Raw genomic sequence first — 14,794 nt, forward strand, 5'->3', positions numbered from 1 at the left:
AAACATGAACAGTTTATGTTATAACGCACTCCACTGCATTCGCCATAGCCAACAGGAAGTGAGGTATCTGCAATTCAGTGACGGGTCTGCTTACAGATGGGAGGTGGAACAACTGGTCAAATGGTGCAGTCAGAACCACTTGGAGCTAAACCCACAGAAGACGGTGGAGATGCCAGTAGAAGAAGTTTTAGAAGAAGTCCCCCCATCATCTGGAACAACACAGTGTCTGTGGACTCCTTTAGGTTCCTGGGATCCACCATCTCTCAGGGCCTAAAGATGACTGGTCACTGTCCAGAAGAAGGCCCAGCAGAGGTTATACTTCCTGCGACAGCTCAGGAAAATGTACATGCCAAAGGAGCTACTAATCATTTTCTACTCAGCCATCAATCAGTCTGTCCTCTGCACTTCAACCACCTGGTTTGTTTCAGCCACCAAACGGGACAAGACTAGACTGCAATGGACAATCGGGGCTGCAGAGAGGGTCATTGGTGCTGAGTCTGACCTTCCCTCCATTCACGACCTGACCAACACATATCTCTGCTGACCCCTTACATCCTGGACACAAACAGTTCAAACTTTTTTCCCTCTGGTAGGCGCTACAGGGCACTGTTTGCCAAAACCAGCCGACACAGAGACAGTTTCTTTCCCCAGGCAGTCGCTCTGATGAACATCCAACAATCACAGAGCATGGAGAAAACCACTGTTCAACAAGACCCACTACATATTTATTGTTATTTATTTTCTTATTTGAACTAAAATTCCTGCCTTATATTTAAAAGTTTAATTCCTTTTATTTTAAAAAATTGATATTCTCTTTTTGTCTATTTATTTTTTTTATTCCTAAATTATTTATGTACTGTATGTACACTGAGTGCAAAGGTTAACCGGAGTCAAATTCCTTGTTGTACACAACTTGGCCAATAAATAAACTTGAATTTCCCCTGGGGATCAATAAAGTATCTATCTATCTATCTATCTATCTAAAGCTGATTCTGATTCTGGTTATTATTATTATTATTATTATTATGAATTTTCCCCTTCCCCCTTTACAATTGTATGTAGGCTTTTTTATTTATTATTTATTTGATTTTGTTTTATTTGTAGGCCTCACAGGTCTGTGACACGGGTCACTTTTCCTGCCCAGGCCACCAAAGTTACATGCAATATAGGCATTCCGGACCTGTGTTGGCAATGACTTTGACAATGAAATCAATTTGCGGTTTGTCAAGAGCAAAAATATAATTAGTGTGCCTGCCATGGAATTCCACCAATGCCACATTACTGTATGAATTAAACTATCAACTGTGATTGGGCCATTTTGACAGGTCAGTGAATGTGTAACAAATGATTTGCCCTATCAAAATAATTCCAAAAATGTGAGATACAAAATTGTGTGCTACATATGTGCGTTTTAATTTTAAACAGATTTTTAAAATGGTCTATCATGTTTTTGGGTGTAACATCTAAACTATTAGGATGAACATTTGTTTGTAATATAAATGGAAGAAACTATGTGAAAAGGAGCATTTCAGATATTATTTCTGTTTCTTTTGTTCCCTCCCCTCTTTCCATGATTCCCCAGGAAACAAAAGATCAATTTTGTGTGGGGTGGCATAAGCTCCACCTCATTCCCCTTCTCTTTTCCTTGCAACCATCTACATCCCTCCCTCCCCCTTTCTTTCTCTCTCACACGCACACACTCTCTCTTTCTCACTCTCACTCCCAGTGACACTTGCATTCTGTGTGTGTATGCGTGTTTGTCAGGCTGAAGGAGTCGAAATAGAACGTGAGGGAGAGAGAACGAGAGTAAGTGGGAGGGAGAGTGGACAACAGGAAAAAGAGAGAGGGAGGGGGCATGTGTGTACGATTGTTACTCAAGGGCAGGGGGAAAGAATAAGAAAATTGAAGTAGCCGCCATATGCTGTGGATTTTTCTGAATGCTGAAGTGACACACTCTTTTCCTGTTGGGTGTAGAAAAAAAGATGGGAAGCTCGCATTTGCTGAACAAAGGCTTGCCTTTAGGTAAACACTAACCGTTGCCTTTTCGAGTACTTCCACGCATGCAACTAATCTAAGATCTACATTCTCCTATATTTGTCTGTGGTGTATGTGTGTGGGGTGCGTATTGTACAGTACTCTGTCTACCCCTCCCCCTTCTTCCTTTCCTTCCTCCCCTCCCCCATCTTTTCTGTCTCTCTCCATTATCTTTCATCTTAACCATTTGCCCACAGAAAATACTCAGAAAATTGTGCTTTCTGAGTATTTCTTATTCATGTGTTGTGTGTATTATCATGGAGAATAGGTACGGCAACAGTGTAGTGTTCAGATTTGATTCAGCTGCATGACCTGAAGGACAGAAATGCACATTATCTCTCAAAAAATGTTACGACTAGAAAGGTTTCAGCAGGTAGTAGAACTGGATTTCTTGTGCATTGTGCTCTGGGAATATAGTTTGCTGTTTCAGCCTTCATTGCTCTCCAATTTCTTCTCTCTGAGGAAATGAACAAATGAGTAAAGAAATACTAGTCACCGAGAAACCAGGGTTTGTGTTTTACAGCTTGTATGCTTTTGTGTCTCACTTTTATTACCTTTATAGCAGCTGTATTGGGCTCTTGTTGTTCATGGGCAACATCTGTGTCAGTTTGAATGATTAACTGAGGTTTTCGGAGGTCTTTGGGCACCGTGTGAGATCGACTATGTTGTATTATATTCATATAAGCAGGCTAATTCAAACATACCTTCAGGGTATGCAAATATAAATAGAGTGAAATCCAATATCTCACAAAAATTCCACTGACACAATCACTATGTGATTCAGTATTGTGTGTCAACAAACCTAGCCTATATGTCATTGAGATATGGTGTTTGATTTTTTTAAATTATTATTTGTAAGCACTTAGATGAAAAAATGTGAAAAGAGGAGGGGTGTGTCAAAATCCTGGGGAGAGTGCTCCTGGGGAAACATGAGAAAGATGGTCACACCAGATTTGTGCACTTGGATATAATTATAAAATATATGGCTGCATTCTAGGTGTACCTTAGCAGTCTGCTATTGCTTTGTTTTATGCTGGTGACCAGGCTTGCTTTTTTCCTCACGTAAGTCAATGAAACAAAAACGGGGGGGAAAAAATATTAGTCAGGCAGAGCAAATCCCAAGTCTCCTTTTCCAACCCACACCCCTGAGCAGGTCAACCATATTGGTGATGGAGCAAGTAAATGGTCTATTTGTCCAATAAGGAAAATAACCTAGCCTTTAAAAGATTGTTGTCAAGGTGATGTATATTATCTAGCTTAGTGGGCCACTGTTTAGATGATTGTGCCTTTTTTTTTACAAAACATGAGTGTTTAGGTTGGCATTTGTCTAGTTGGCCTCTGGACCCTTTCAGGTATCCCTAAAAGGGTTATCATTGTATCCGAGTCTGTGTTCTTCCCTACAATTTCAGAACTCTCAACACTGTGGTTTTGCAAGTAGGCTACAGTGCAGTACTTTAAATTGGATTCAACCATTTCAGGCATTAACAGAGCAGATACTCCAAACCTCCTTGTCATATGTCATCAGGTATACTCAAACGTAGCTCTTCTTCTATACTTGTTTTATTGCTCCCATTGAGCATTGATTGTACAATGGGTACAGATGAGATATTATTCTGTTTGAGTCAGTGAATATTTTTATTGGTTTTGGCGAATTTTTCCTGTGGCACATGTAAACTCGAATTTTAATGTATCTGAAAGGGTTGTCAAATAATATGATAAATATGATAAATAATAATAGCCTGATAAATAATAATAGCCTCCCATAATCAATTTTATGATGTTATGTATACCCTCATCTACCCATCTGGCAAAATGTTTTGGCAAAATCATCAAACCCCAATGGTTGAATGAAGGATTGCCTATTATGGAATACAACACTGACAATGGCTTAGCTTTAAATGTTTCACTTGGTTTCATGTACAAATGTGGTTGTGAATAATAGATAGATATGATAAAACTAGATATGGACTCTTGACCCTCTTGAGTTTTGTAAGAGACAAAATAAACAGCACCATTAGAATAGGAAGCAATAGAGGAGGATCACTGGAGCAACACAGATGTTTACTTATTTCTAAGTTTTAATGCATAGATGAACAGCAAGGGACTACTAAAAAGTGATCACCTATGCATTAAAACTTAGAAATAAGTAAACCTCTGTGTTGCTCCGGCAATCCTCCCTACTAATACGAGACTGTCCCTTCCCATAGACGCACCAGATGTCCGCAGAAGCGCAAAGGAATTACCCTTTCAGAATAGGAAGCAGATTTGGTCTTATTGGCAACTTTTAAAAAAACAAACAAACATGTGTTTCTGTTGAGATTGAGCATGAAGATGTGGTGACTTTAAGCACAGTGTCCTTTTTCAAGTTGCAGTAGTTTGTGAGAAAGATTGCTTATTGGTAAAAGAAGGCATATACAGTAGGCTACTGAATGCTTTGATGTGAGAGAATAAATAAGCTAATAAAAATATTGTAAGGGCATTTTAAAATAAAATGGGATGCCACACATCTTTTTTTTGCAAATACCAAATATGCTATTACTCAAATGCAGCCTGTAAAGTTTATATGAATATCCCACTGTGGTTTAGACTTTGATCTGAATTGTCAGATTCTTCAGCTGTAGCCCAACTTCAGTTTTGTCACATTTATGAGAACAAAGGTAACAGTAACCATAATTAAAGTAAATAATAATGTGGCTTAGGAGAAAACTTTATATATGTTGTATAAGGTGCTGTGCTATAAGAGGTGCTGCCTCCATACCCTCTCAGCTGAGCTTCATTCATGGTCTACACATGACACTGTCATGACACATGAAACCTAATCCTAACCTCTAACCCTAATCCTAACCCTAACTTGTTATGACAAAAACCGAATGTCACTTAATAACAGAAGCGTTGTGTCATACATGTTTATGACACGTTCATGACAGTGTCATGTCACTCTTATGTCAACACTGTCAAGTAAAGTGTAACCCATATTTTTAATACATCTAATATTTTTTGACAATATTAAGTAATGTTCACATGGCTTTCTAATATCCCTACACTTTATAATGACATTTGATAATGATATTAAGGCCCAACTAGTAATGCAAGGTGCTAGTTTTGAGTTGTCTTGAGTGCGCTATTATACTCTTGTTGACACTCCTCTATTTACTTGCATTGTAATACAGTGCCACATGTGGTACAACATGGTACTACAAGAGAGCGGACCCAGTGCTAGCTGGTTAGCATCTTAACTTTAGTGGATATCTGGGCAACACAGAGAACAGGCAGTGCGTCATAACCATCGTTTCTCCACAATCTGTTTCTACTTGTAGGTAATTTTTGAGTGTTAATCTAAACAAAAACTACTGGTACACACAGCTCCTTCCCAGTGTATACACTGATGATACGCTTAGTCCTTGGGATGAGATCATCTGCTATTAAAAGTACACTATGCTAGATTTTCACCTTTACGAAGCCAATTTGATGGTAAACGAACTTGTAATAGGCAAATCGTTCACCTAGCATATACCGAGAAAACCAGCCATGCAACTTCAAGAACGGTGGCCAGACAAATCTTCGTGAAACATTACCTTGTCAGTAGATCTAGCTCTTTGGAGATAATTTTTGCCCGTTGTTAATCCTTCACCTCCACAACAAAAACATTTTCATTGTGCGGGGATAAGTCACGAGAAGTTTGCTATTTACAACAGCAGAGTAAAATATATATTGCAACTCTGGGGGCTCTACAGTCGCCAAAAATAGCTAAACCTGCATAGTATACATTTAAGACATGTAACAGTTCATGTTTAATATACAGTAGCCTAGTTAAAGTTGCTGTACAATAATTACAACCCAATTGGCTGTATGTATCTCACCCATTATTTCTATGTTTTAGTACATAAAAGGAGTAATAATTATGTGTCGCCTGAATGAGAATATTAATTTAAGTACCTTAAGTGAAAAAGGAAAGATGCTAGATATATTGTAGACTAGATATATTGTAGACTGTCAATAACACAATACCTTCTCTCTCTGTATAGGTATTAGACCCCCTATAATGAATGGACCAATGCACCCACGGCCACTAGTGGCCCTGCTAGATGGGCGGGACTGCACCATTGAGATGCCCATCTTGAAGGATGTAGCCACAGTGGCCTTTTGTGATGCTCAGTCTACCCAGGAGATCCATGAAAAGGTGAAATATAGACTATATCATTTGTTTTAAATATCTTGAGTATAGCATTTTACAACAGCTTTGTCATATTTTTGTTACATTTTTTAATGTTGTAACATCTGAGTATTAATGCGCTCTGACAAACTGTGATGTAATGTGATCCTGATATTTGGGATTTCTCCATAAGATCGGCATAGGAACATTTGTGATTTGGGTGACTTATCTTGAAATATCTTCTATGGTATGAGCAAGATTGTTTTCCAAACTACACATGTATGGTTTCAGTTACATCACCACATTTTGTCAACTCTTTTAGACATTTATTAAAATGGAAAATTCAGCCATAACAAGGCAGGTTGTCCTTGAAGGACCTCTTGCCATGTTTTGCCTCTGCAGTATAGGCTATCGCTGTGTCAGACAGGCAATGAAAGATTCTAAATATTTTAAATCTTTAAAAGGACATAGTAAACCTCAAATCCCATTGTCACCTCTTTCACATACACATCCCACAACTTGAAATGAACAAAGGCCCAATGTTACGTAACACATGGGGATCGCACTTTTGGTATGCCCCCAAAATTCACAACACCAGCCCACGCAGGTCAGCTACAGGAAGTCCCGCCTTGTTACTGTTGCTACTTGCTAGGTTAGTGTTACTGTTGCTACTTGCTAGGTTAGATAAATAATAATGGCTAATTGACAACCTGTAGAATTAGTAAGCATTAACAGGCCTACTCATAATTCGTATTCCTAATCAAATAGACCTATTCAAATAGCTTATACATCAGTGCTGAACATATTGATACTGAAGTTTGAGGCAGCACCCAATTCATTACAACCTCACTTATGTGTGGCCTAGGTTGGAAGGATTTTACATTTGTTATAGATTATATGGGTTTTTCATTTTTTGAGTTATACTGTTAGGGTTGAGCATCCAAAGTGGTATGGTTATGCTAATGATTATGACAGAATAGAAAAAACATTTAATTCCAATCTCTGAGGGACTGGTTTTTCTTCAGTATCTGATTCCACCTCAAATTCCTGGCTCAAACATATGCAGCTCAATGTCATCAGGGCTCCATGGGTCTGTCCCTCCAGTAAACAGGCAATGGAACATAGGCTAATGTGTAGGCCTACACTTTCGAGTTGAATATTCAGGTAAAAGCTGGAGCCTATTTTTGACGCACCAAAATTGTATGCCTTCTATGTTAACATCAAAGAACAAGCTCCAACCTATGAGATTGTTAATACTTAATTAAAGCCATGCTCCTAAATTGTGGATTCCAAAAATACAATTAAAAAGGTAATGTATAATGTCTGCAAATGCCTATGTATGTCTTCCTCTTTTTCAGGTACTCAATGAGGCTGTGGGTGCCTTAATGTATCATACCATCACACTCATGAGAGAGGACCTTGAGAAATTCAAAGGACTTCGAATTATTGTCCGCATAGGAAGTGGCTTTGACAACATTGATATCAAGTCTGCAGGAGACCTAGGTAAATGAGCCTTGTCACACACATTTCTTTAATTACTACAATAGGACAAGGTTCAGGATTATCCATGGTGAATATGCTGAATATTTTAATTACTTGTATTTGAGATCTTGCACTAATCTTCAGAAACTCTGAATTAAGTTTTGGACACAGTAGATATGCATACTCATATTTCTCAAGTTACATATCTCTGCTATGGACAGTTGCTGATTCAGGATTAGATGACTGCAAGATTGTACCACATGTCCTATAATGCAATTTCCTCTCTCATAAGGGTCAGGTGAATCCAGTATTATTTTTACTCTTAATGTAGAATATCATCAGTATTAATGTGATGATTTGTAATTAATTGAATGTCAGTCATAACTGAAATCATCAGTCAACAATATATATTTTTTCTCACACAGGTATTGCCGTGTGTAACATGCCAGCTGCATCTGTCGAGGAGACGGCTGACTCCACCCTCTGTCACATCCTGAACCTATACAGACGAACCACATGGTTGCATCAGACTCTGCGGGAGGGCTCTCGGGTCCAAAGCGTAGAGCAAATCCGGGAAGTGGCATCAGGAGCTGCGCGGATCCGAGGAGAGACACTAGGAATTATTGGTCTTGGTCAGTACAAAAAGAGGATAAAGTGTCATTTTAGATTCAAGTGAGATTTGAGACCATAAAATGACCCAAATTTCATATGTTAACATTACTTATGTATAAGACAGAATGTCTGATGGTGATTTCTGTTAATGATTATGTTTTTCAACTTAACCCACAAACTGACAGACTGAATCTAGTAGCAAGAAGGCAGCTAAACTGAAATACTTTTAGTGAGGAGGCTGTGCAGTGTTACAGTGTGAGATGAAACCTAATATGTGACAATCACTCCTTGCCTCAAGTCTTATTGTGCTCTGTAAAAGAGGAACTTGTGTAGTTGGATGTATTGGAAGCAACATAAATAATCAACACTGTTAAGCTGTTTGTAACATACTAATCCAAATTCATGATTTCACTTATTCAATTCAATTCCTGATATTCTATTAATCTTTTCTTCAGGTCGCGTTGGTCAGGCAGTTGCACTGAGAGCTAAGGCCTTTGGATTCAATGTGATTTTCTATGACCCATACCTTTTAGATGGGATAGAAAGAGCCTTGGGCTTACAAAGAGTAAACACCCTCCAAGATCTTCTTTTCCATAGTGACTGTGTCACACTCCACTGCAGCCTGAATGAGCACAACCATCATCTCATCAATGACTTCACCATCAAGCAGGTATTGAAAGTGGTGTCAAACTGAAGAATATCAAATTACTTTCATATCTATCTCTAGCTTCAGGATATGCAATGAAAACTCTGCCCCATCAGAGCTTTTTTTGCAGCTAATGCCTTGTCATACAATAACAACAACAACAACAATAATTGTTATTATTATTATTACAACAGTTGTACATTTGTCGTCTGCGTGAATAGTCAGCCTTATCTAGTTTATGTAACATTGTTCACTTATCTGCATGCACAATCACATCTGTTATCCATGGTTTAGATGCGTCAGGGTGCATTCCTGGTGAACACGGCAAGGGGGGGATTAGTGGATGAGAAGGCCTTGGCACAAGCCCTAAAGGAGGGGAGGATACGTGGAGCAGCCCTAGATGTCCATGAGACGGAGCCCTTCAGGTGAGTGTGTATGCATATATATATGTACTGTATATGACATGACTGTATTGCTTTTGAATCTCAAACTGTAATGTAAAGGCATTTTTTCTTGTATCCCAATGTGTATTGTGTAATTATTGAATTAGTTTTTTTTTCAGCTTGGTTTATTATTACTTACTATATTTTGTCCCATCTTAGACCAAAAGTATTTGTAAGCCACTATATTCAGTAAGCATCACTTTCTCAGCTTCAGTCAAGGTCCACTGAAGGATGCCCCAAATCTGATCTGCACACCACATGCAGCCTGGTACAGCGAGCAGGCATCCATAGAGATGAGAGAAGAGGCAGCTAGGGAGATCCGCAGAGCCATTACAGGTAACCACCGCCTTAAAAAACAAAACAAAGATTCTTTAGAACAGAGGAACCATCTCTGCTCACTGTACAGACAGTTTTTGGGGTGTGATGACATTTCGTTTCCTCTCCCTTCCCCAGCCACTGAGTCAGTCATACTTGTTATCATACCTGTTGACTTCAGTTTCAGTTTAAAACAGAAAGTGAAAAATAGCTTATGTTGTGGTGATACACATGTGCAAAACCCTCCCACTTATAGCGATGGTGATACATACTCATTCATTCATTCATTCATTCAACCATTTTTTATTCTCAGAGGTTCACATGGACAAACCCTCCTACTACTATAGCCTACCTGAAATGGATCAATATTTAAACAAAGTGATACACTGACCAACCAAAGACTAGAGTAGGGGTTTCATGACAGATTAATTCAATACAGATATTTACTAGCTGATTGACAACTTTATAACTAGCTGGTTTTGTAGTCCATTAGTATGTTTTCCACACCAAAACACACACACACACACAAAAGGAACAATATCGAAGGACGTAATTCATACATGAACTTCCATCTGTGTGTGGACAGACCCATGTGTAGCGGAGGCGAACTGAGCTAACGTGCTAGTTGCCCGTGTAAATCCTCACACCCCTAACCTTAAGAACGCTTCTAACTGCTGAGTTGGAAGCCTGGGCTTTTAGCTCAGTGGTTAGAGCGTTCGACTCTTACACTGTTGCATTTTACAGGTACATGCAGCTATTAGCCAATTCCTGAATCCATTCTATTGAATTAATATATTAATAAATAAATACAAATCAGTCCAAAAAATTTGTGACACGTTCAATCACACTGTGGCTATATTGTTTCATCTATTGTTTAGATGATGCCTAGCTCAATGGGAGCATTGGCCATTAGCTGCAGCTACTCCAGTTTGGTAGCACCGATTTTGGTTGCCCCCCCCACCCCCCCCTATCAATAGTGCTCGGCAACATCTAGCAATCAAGATCCTTGTAAAAATCGTCCGGATTTCTCCTTTAAGGGGTAATAACATGTTCCTTAATTTTAATGAAAGAACATTTCTGGAAAATAACACATATGTTTTGTCTTGTAGGTCGCATTCCGGACAGCCTGAAGAACTGTGTTAACAAAGAATTTCTAAACCAAACTACACATTGGGCAAGCATTGATCCTTCTACAATTCATCCAGAACTGAATGGAGCATACAGGTAATACTCTCAAATAACCACAGGCATATTGGTTTGTTACACTTATAGATATGTAAGATCTTGTCCATTAAAGACACTCTAAGCGATGTTGGGTAACGTCACTTCTGTTGACGTTCAAACAAACCAGAGAGCTAGCTCGCTACTCCCTCCCCCTCCCTCCCGTGCGATGGAAACTCTCCTAAACGCGCATCTCGTCGGTGATTTGCTGGAACAGTTTGATATGTTTTTATGGTCCAGGTTGGGCCAAGTTGTTTTTGTTGCCGTTTTTGGAGCCTGGGCTGTTCACAGAAGCCATTCTTTTTACAGTGTATTCAGGGTACAGGCAGCTAGCGGATGGTGACGTGATGTTTGCAGTATGTGACAAAAATTTGTTTAGCTTAGAAACCGTGTAACATCACTTAGAGCACCTTTAATAGTCTTGTTAAAAACAATTGTGAACCCCTTATTAGCCCAAATTCCTGAAAATCTGCATAAATACAACCTAAAATCTCCAAAAGACTGTCGGAGCAGTCCTGAGTTCAGGAGGCAGGGAATTCCAGAGAGTGGGGGCATAGTGACTAAAGGCACCATGTGCTGAATTTTAGTTAATTCTGGGTATCGCAAGGAGCCCTTTACTTGAGGATCAATAAGCATGCCAGAAATGTAGGAGGGAGCTACACGTATTTTAAAATCAATTATTCACTGTACTCGGAGTCAATGGAGTGATTTTTAATACTGGAGTGATGTGATGAGATATTTGTGTTCTGGTTAGTACTCATTTTGGATAAGATGGAGTTTGTTTAGGTTCTATTTTGTCAGTCTAGCAAAAAGTGTGTTACAATAGTCTAATCGACTAGATATAAAAGCATGAACCAGCTTTTCAGAGTCTGTTTTTAACTGTGAGTTAAAAAGCATCTAACCTTAGATATATTTCTAAAATGATAAAACACAGTCTTGGAAATATTAGATACATGTGCTTCTGAAAGTTCATCAGCATCTAAGATCACACCTACATACCCGACATTCTCACACGGTTTTATAGACAGGGGAGTTAGCAATGAGTGAAACTGATGTCTCAAGACCTTAGGACCTACTAAAAGAATCTCTGTTTTATTATCATTAAGTTTTAAGACGTTTTGGGCCATCCAAGTTTTAATATCAGAAATGCTTTGGATGAGGTCATTCACTGGACTAGGATTATTGGAAGAAACAGAGATATATAATTGCGTGTCATGGCATATGAATGATAAGAAATATTGTACTGCTGAATAATAGGCCCAAGTGGGAGCATGTACAGATTGAAAAGCAGAGGACCAAGAATTGAAAGTATGTGAACCTCTTCTAATGAAGTGACTGGGATTTATCGGATGCTTTAATCCAGAGACTCCAACTGCTTAATTTGTATTGGGTAAACACAATAGTTTCAATCAAATATTTCCAGGTTGCATAAACTTTATAATAGTTGGGAATAATTTTAGCCCATTTTTCATTAATTTAGTAGCCTGGCTACTCCCACCTAGAATCTTCTTTCAGTGAGATACTAGTCAGCCACACGACACCACCCTTTCCCCTGAGCACAAAGGGTGACGGGCCAATCAGCGACCAGAGGGGGTGCTATAGTTTGGAAATCAAAAGTGGCTGTGGTAAACAGTAGTAGCCACGCCTGCAAACATGAAAACTGCAGTTGGTGGAATGTGTAGATTTATGTGTAGTGAAGGTAGGCCTAGATACATCGTTTCCTGATTGCTGATGTGGTTTATTGTCAGTTTAGAAAGGTTAGGTCATCAATAATTGGGATAGATACCATTTGAGAAATAAACAAGTCTTACTAGTCACATATGTGTTCAGTTCCATGCATCATCATGCAAATATTAGTATTAGTAAAAAAAAAGGATATGCATGATCTGTTGGCATATTGTATATTCACTTAAAATACAGACGTCATGTAACCCTTTTCTCTGAAAGCTTTGCTCCTCAAAGCTATATTGTCAATCTTAGGTATCCGCCTGGTGTAGGAAGCCTTGCCTCTGGAGGGCTGCCTCCCCCCATTGAGGGAATTGTTCCGAGCACTGTGCCCATCACACACAGCTTGCCAACAATGACGCATCCACCACATGCCCCATCGCCCGGAAATACAGGCAAATCTGAGCCTGACAGAGAACAGCACCCCAATGAGCAGCTGTAGCTTCTCTGCTAAAGCTGCTTGTTTGACTGTCTTAAAGAAGAGGACAAAGTCATGAACTTGAACAACTGGCAACATTTACCATGGAATTACCTTGGTCTAATTGTGACTTGTTTTGTTTCATCACCTAAAAATAAGAATTGTACGGATTCAGAGTGAAAAGAAAATAGTCTCTGTAAAAGAACCCTACTTTGTAGTTTGTCTGAGTACAGTGGGCATTTTTTATCTGTTGTGTCGCTTGGATTCTTGTTCATCAAAATTACATAACATGAATGTACCCTGGTTTACATACAGTTGAAACATTTCTTAAATTATTCCAACTATTAGTTCTAGTAATGTTAAAAAAATGCTATCTTTTAAGGCCCAGCCACACTGACAACGATAACTATGATGGTAACTGCAACTGTAACTACATCAGCGTCCACATTGTCCAATGAAGGAGAAAGCCTAAAAAATATCCTTCATATTTCAATGATTAATTTGATGTATTCTGATGAGCTGTCATTAAGACACTTGCTCTGAGTGATGCCCAACAATATCATTCATCATGTTGCTCTTGTTGTAGTGTGGGGTGTGAACATTGACATTTTTATGAACTGACTGTATTTAAAACTATTGTTTTTACATTCATAGGTTATGTTATGTTTTTATTATAGGTGTAATTGACAGTGTGGATGGGTCTTTATACTGTATGTTTTAACGTTCCCCAGCAAGCCCCAAATGAGGCAGTTTTTGCACATCTTCTCAGGAAAAAATAATTCCCTGGCCCCCAAGCCATTTAGAGTGTTGTGATTTGTTAGTATTGACTCAAAAATATTCATAATGTGACTTTATTCACTTAAAGGAGCATGTATTCTTTTCTGTGTGAAATGATTACATCATTGATAAAAAAATGTATTGTGCAAAGCCAACTTCATGCTTGCCTGTCCATGTGTGAATTTATTGTTACATGTTAAATAAATAGCATTTTGCTGCAAAGAATAGTGGCAGCAGACTATATTGCCTACATTGATATCTTCCTGGTAACGTGGTAGGCTAGCAATACATGTCTATCTATCTGTCTATCTATCTATCAATCTATCTGTATATACATATACAGACATACAAACACATTCAGATACACACAAACACATACAAATATAAAATATTATTTTTTGTTAAACAAACTCCAAAAAGAGGTGTTTGTGACCGTATGCATTTGTATGAATTATTTTAGAAAATAAATAAAACATCAGTAAACATGTTTTGTGTGTAATTATGAACTTTCAAATTAATTGATTTAGTGAGTAGAACATTAACTGATTTCTGATCTTTGTTTTGTAAAATTTTAGTGAAAAAAGGGAAAGGAGCATATGCAAACGTTTGGACATCCCCAAGAGATTTGAGCTTATAGTTTCCACACTTCATATTTACATGGAAGATAAATTGACCAACATGATGGGGAGATCCCAAGTATTAGACACATGGAGTAATATTAAGTTAAAGCAACTTTTACAGTGTGTGGGGTCTTATACAGCTACTTGTATACCCATCATTTTGCTGATGAGGACAGTTATATTGTGACCATCCACTCCCCAAAAAGTATTACAAATATACAAATAATACTCTGCTGTAAAACAAACATTTGTGGGTATCTGTATAGTTTCAAGGCCTTAGGTGATTCAATATGGCAGAAAGTGGCCTGTAAACATGACACCAGAATTAAAATATCAAGCACATTTTCA

The 14,794-nt window shown here is 38.4% G+C and overlaps 1 protein-coding gene across 5 annotated transcripts; it reads left to right on the forward strand.

Annotated features, from left to right (window-relative positions):
- Nucleotides 1-1,517: 1,517 nt before the first annotated feature.
- ctbp1 (C-terminal binding protein 1) lies at nucleotides 1,518-14,309 on the forward strand. 5 transcript variants are annotated; one of them, XM_042073525.1, is made up of 10 exons: nucleotides 1,530-2,022; nucleotides 3,513-3,559; nucleotides 6,060-6,214; nucleotides 7,546-7,690; nucleotides 8,095-8,301; nucleotides 8,737-8,951; nucleotides 9,222-9,352; nucleotides 9,579-9,706; nucleotides 10,795-10,909; nucleotides 12,854-14,309. In XM_042073525.1, the coding sequence occupies exons 2-10, from the start codon at nucleotides 3,550-3,552 to the stop codon at nucleotides 13,071-13,073; spliced, it is 1,326 nt and encodes a 441-aa protein (XP_041929459.1). In that variant the 5' UTR covers nucleotides 1,530-2,022; nucleotides 3,513-3,549; the 3' UTR covers nucleotides 13,074-14,309. The 5 variants fall into 5 exon arrangements, with proteins under 5 accessions (XP_041929458.1, XP_041929460.1, XP_041929459.1 ...); XM_042073524.1 differs by lacking the exon at nucleotides 3,513-3,559 and having other exon boundaries at nucleotides 1,518-2,022; nucleotides 9,585-9,706; XM_042073526.1 differs by lacking the exon at nucleotides 3,513-3,559 and having other exon boundaries at nucleotides 1,527-2,022; nucleotides 12,887-14,309.
- Nucleotides 14,310-14,794: the final 485 nt, after the last annotated feature.

Source organism: Alosa sapidissima, chromosome 20 (genome assembly GCF_018492685.1).
Source record: "Alosa sapidissima isolate fAloSap1 chromosome 20, fAloSap1.pri, whole genome shotgun sequence".
In the NCBI taxonomy this organism is placed as follows: Eukaryota; Metazoa; Chordata; class Actinopteri; order Clupeiformes; family Clupeidae; genus Alosa; species Alosa sapidissima.

What these genes read in the sequence shown, in the direction of transcription:
- ctbp1 (XM_042073523.1), top strand. Translation starts at nt 1,983, where the DNA reads ATGGGAAGCTCGCATTTGCTGAACAAAGGCTTGCCTTTAG. An exon ending in CATGAGACGGAGCCCTTCAG is followed by an intron (nt 9,353 to 9,578) that starts GTGAGTGTGTAT and finishes TCACTTTCTCAG; the next exon opens with CTTCAGTCAAGGTCCACTGA. An exon ending in GATCCGCAGAGCCATTACAG is followed by an intron (nt 9,707 to 10,794) that starts GTAACCACCGCC and finishes TTTGTCTTGTAG; the next exon opens with GTCGCATTCCGGACAGCCTG.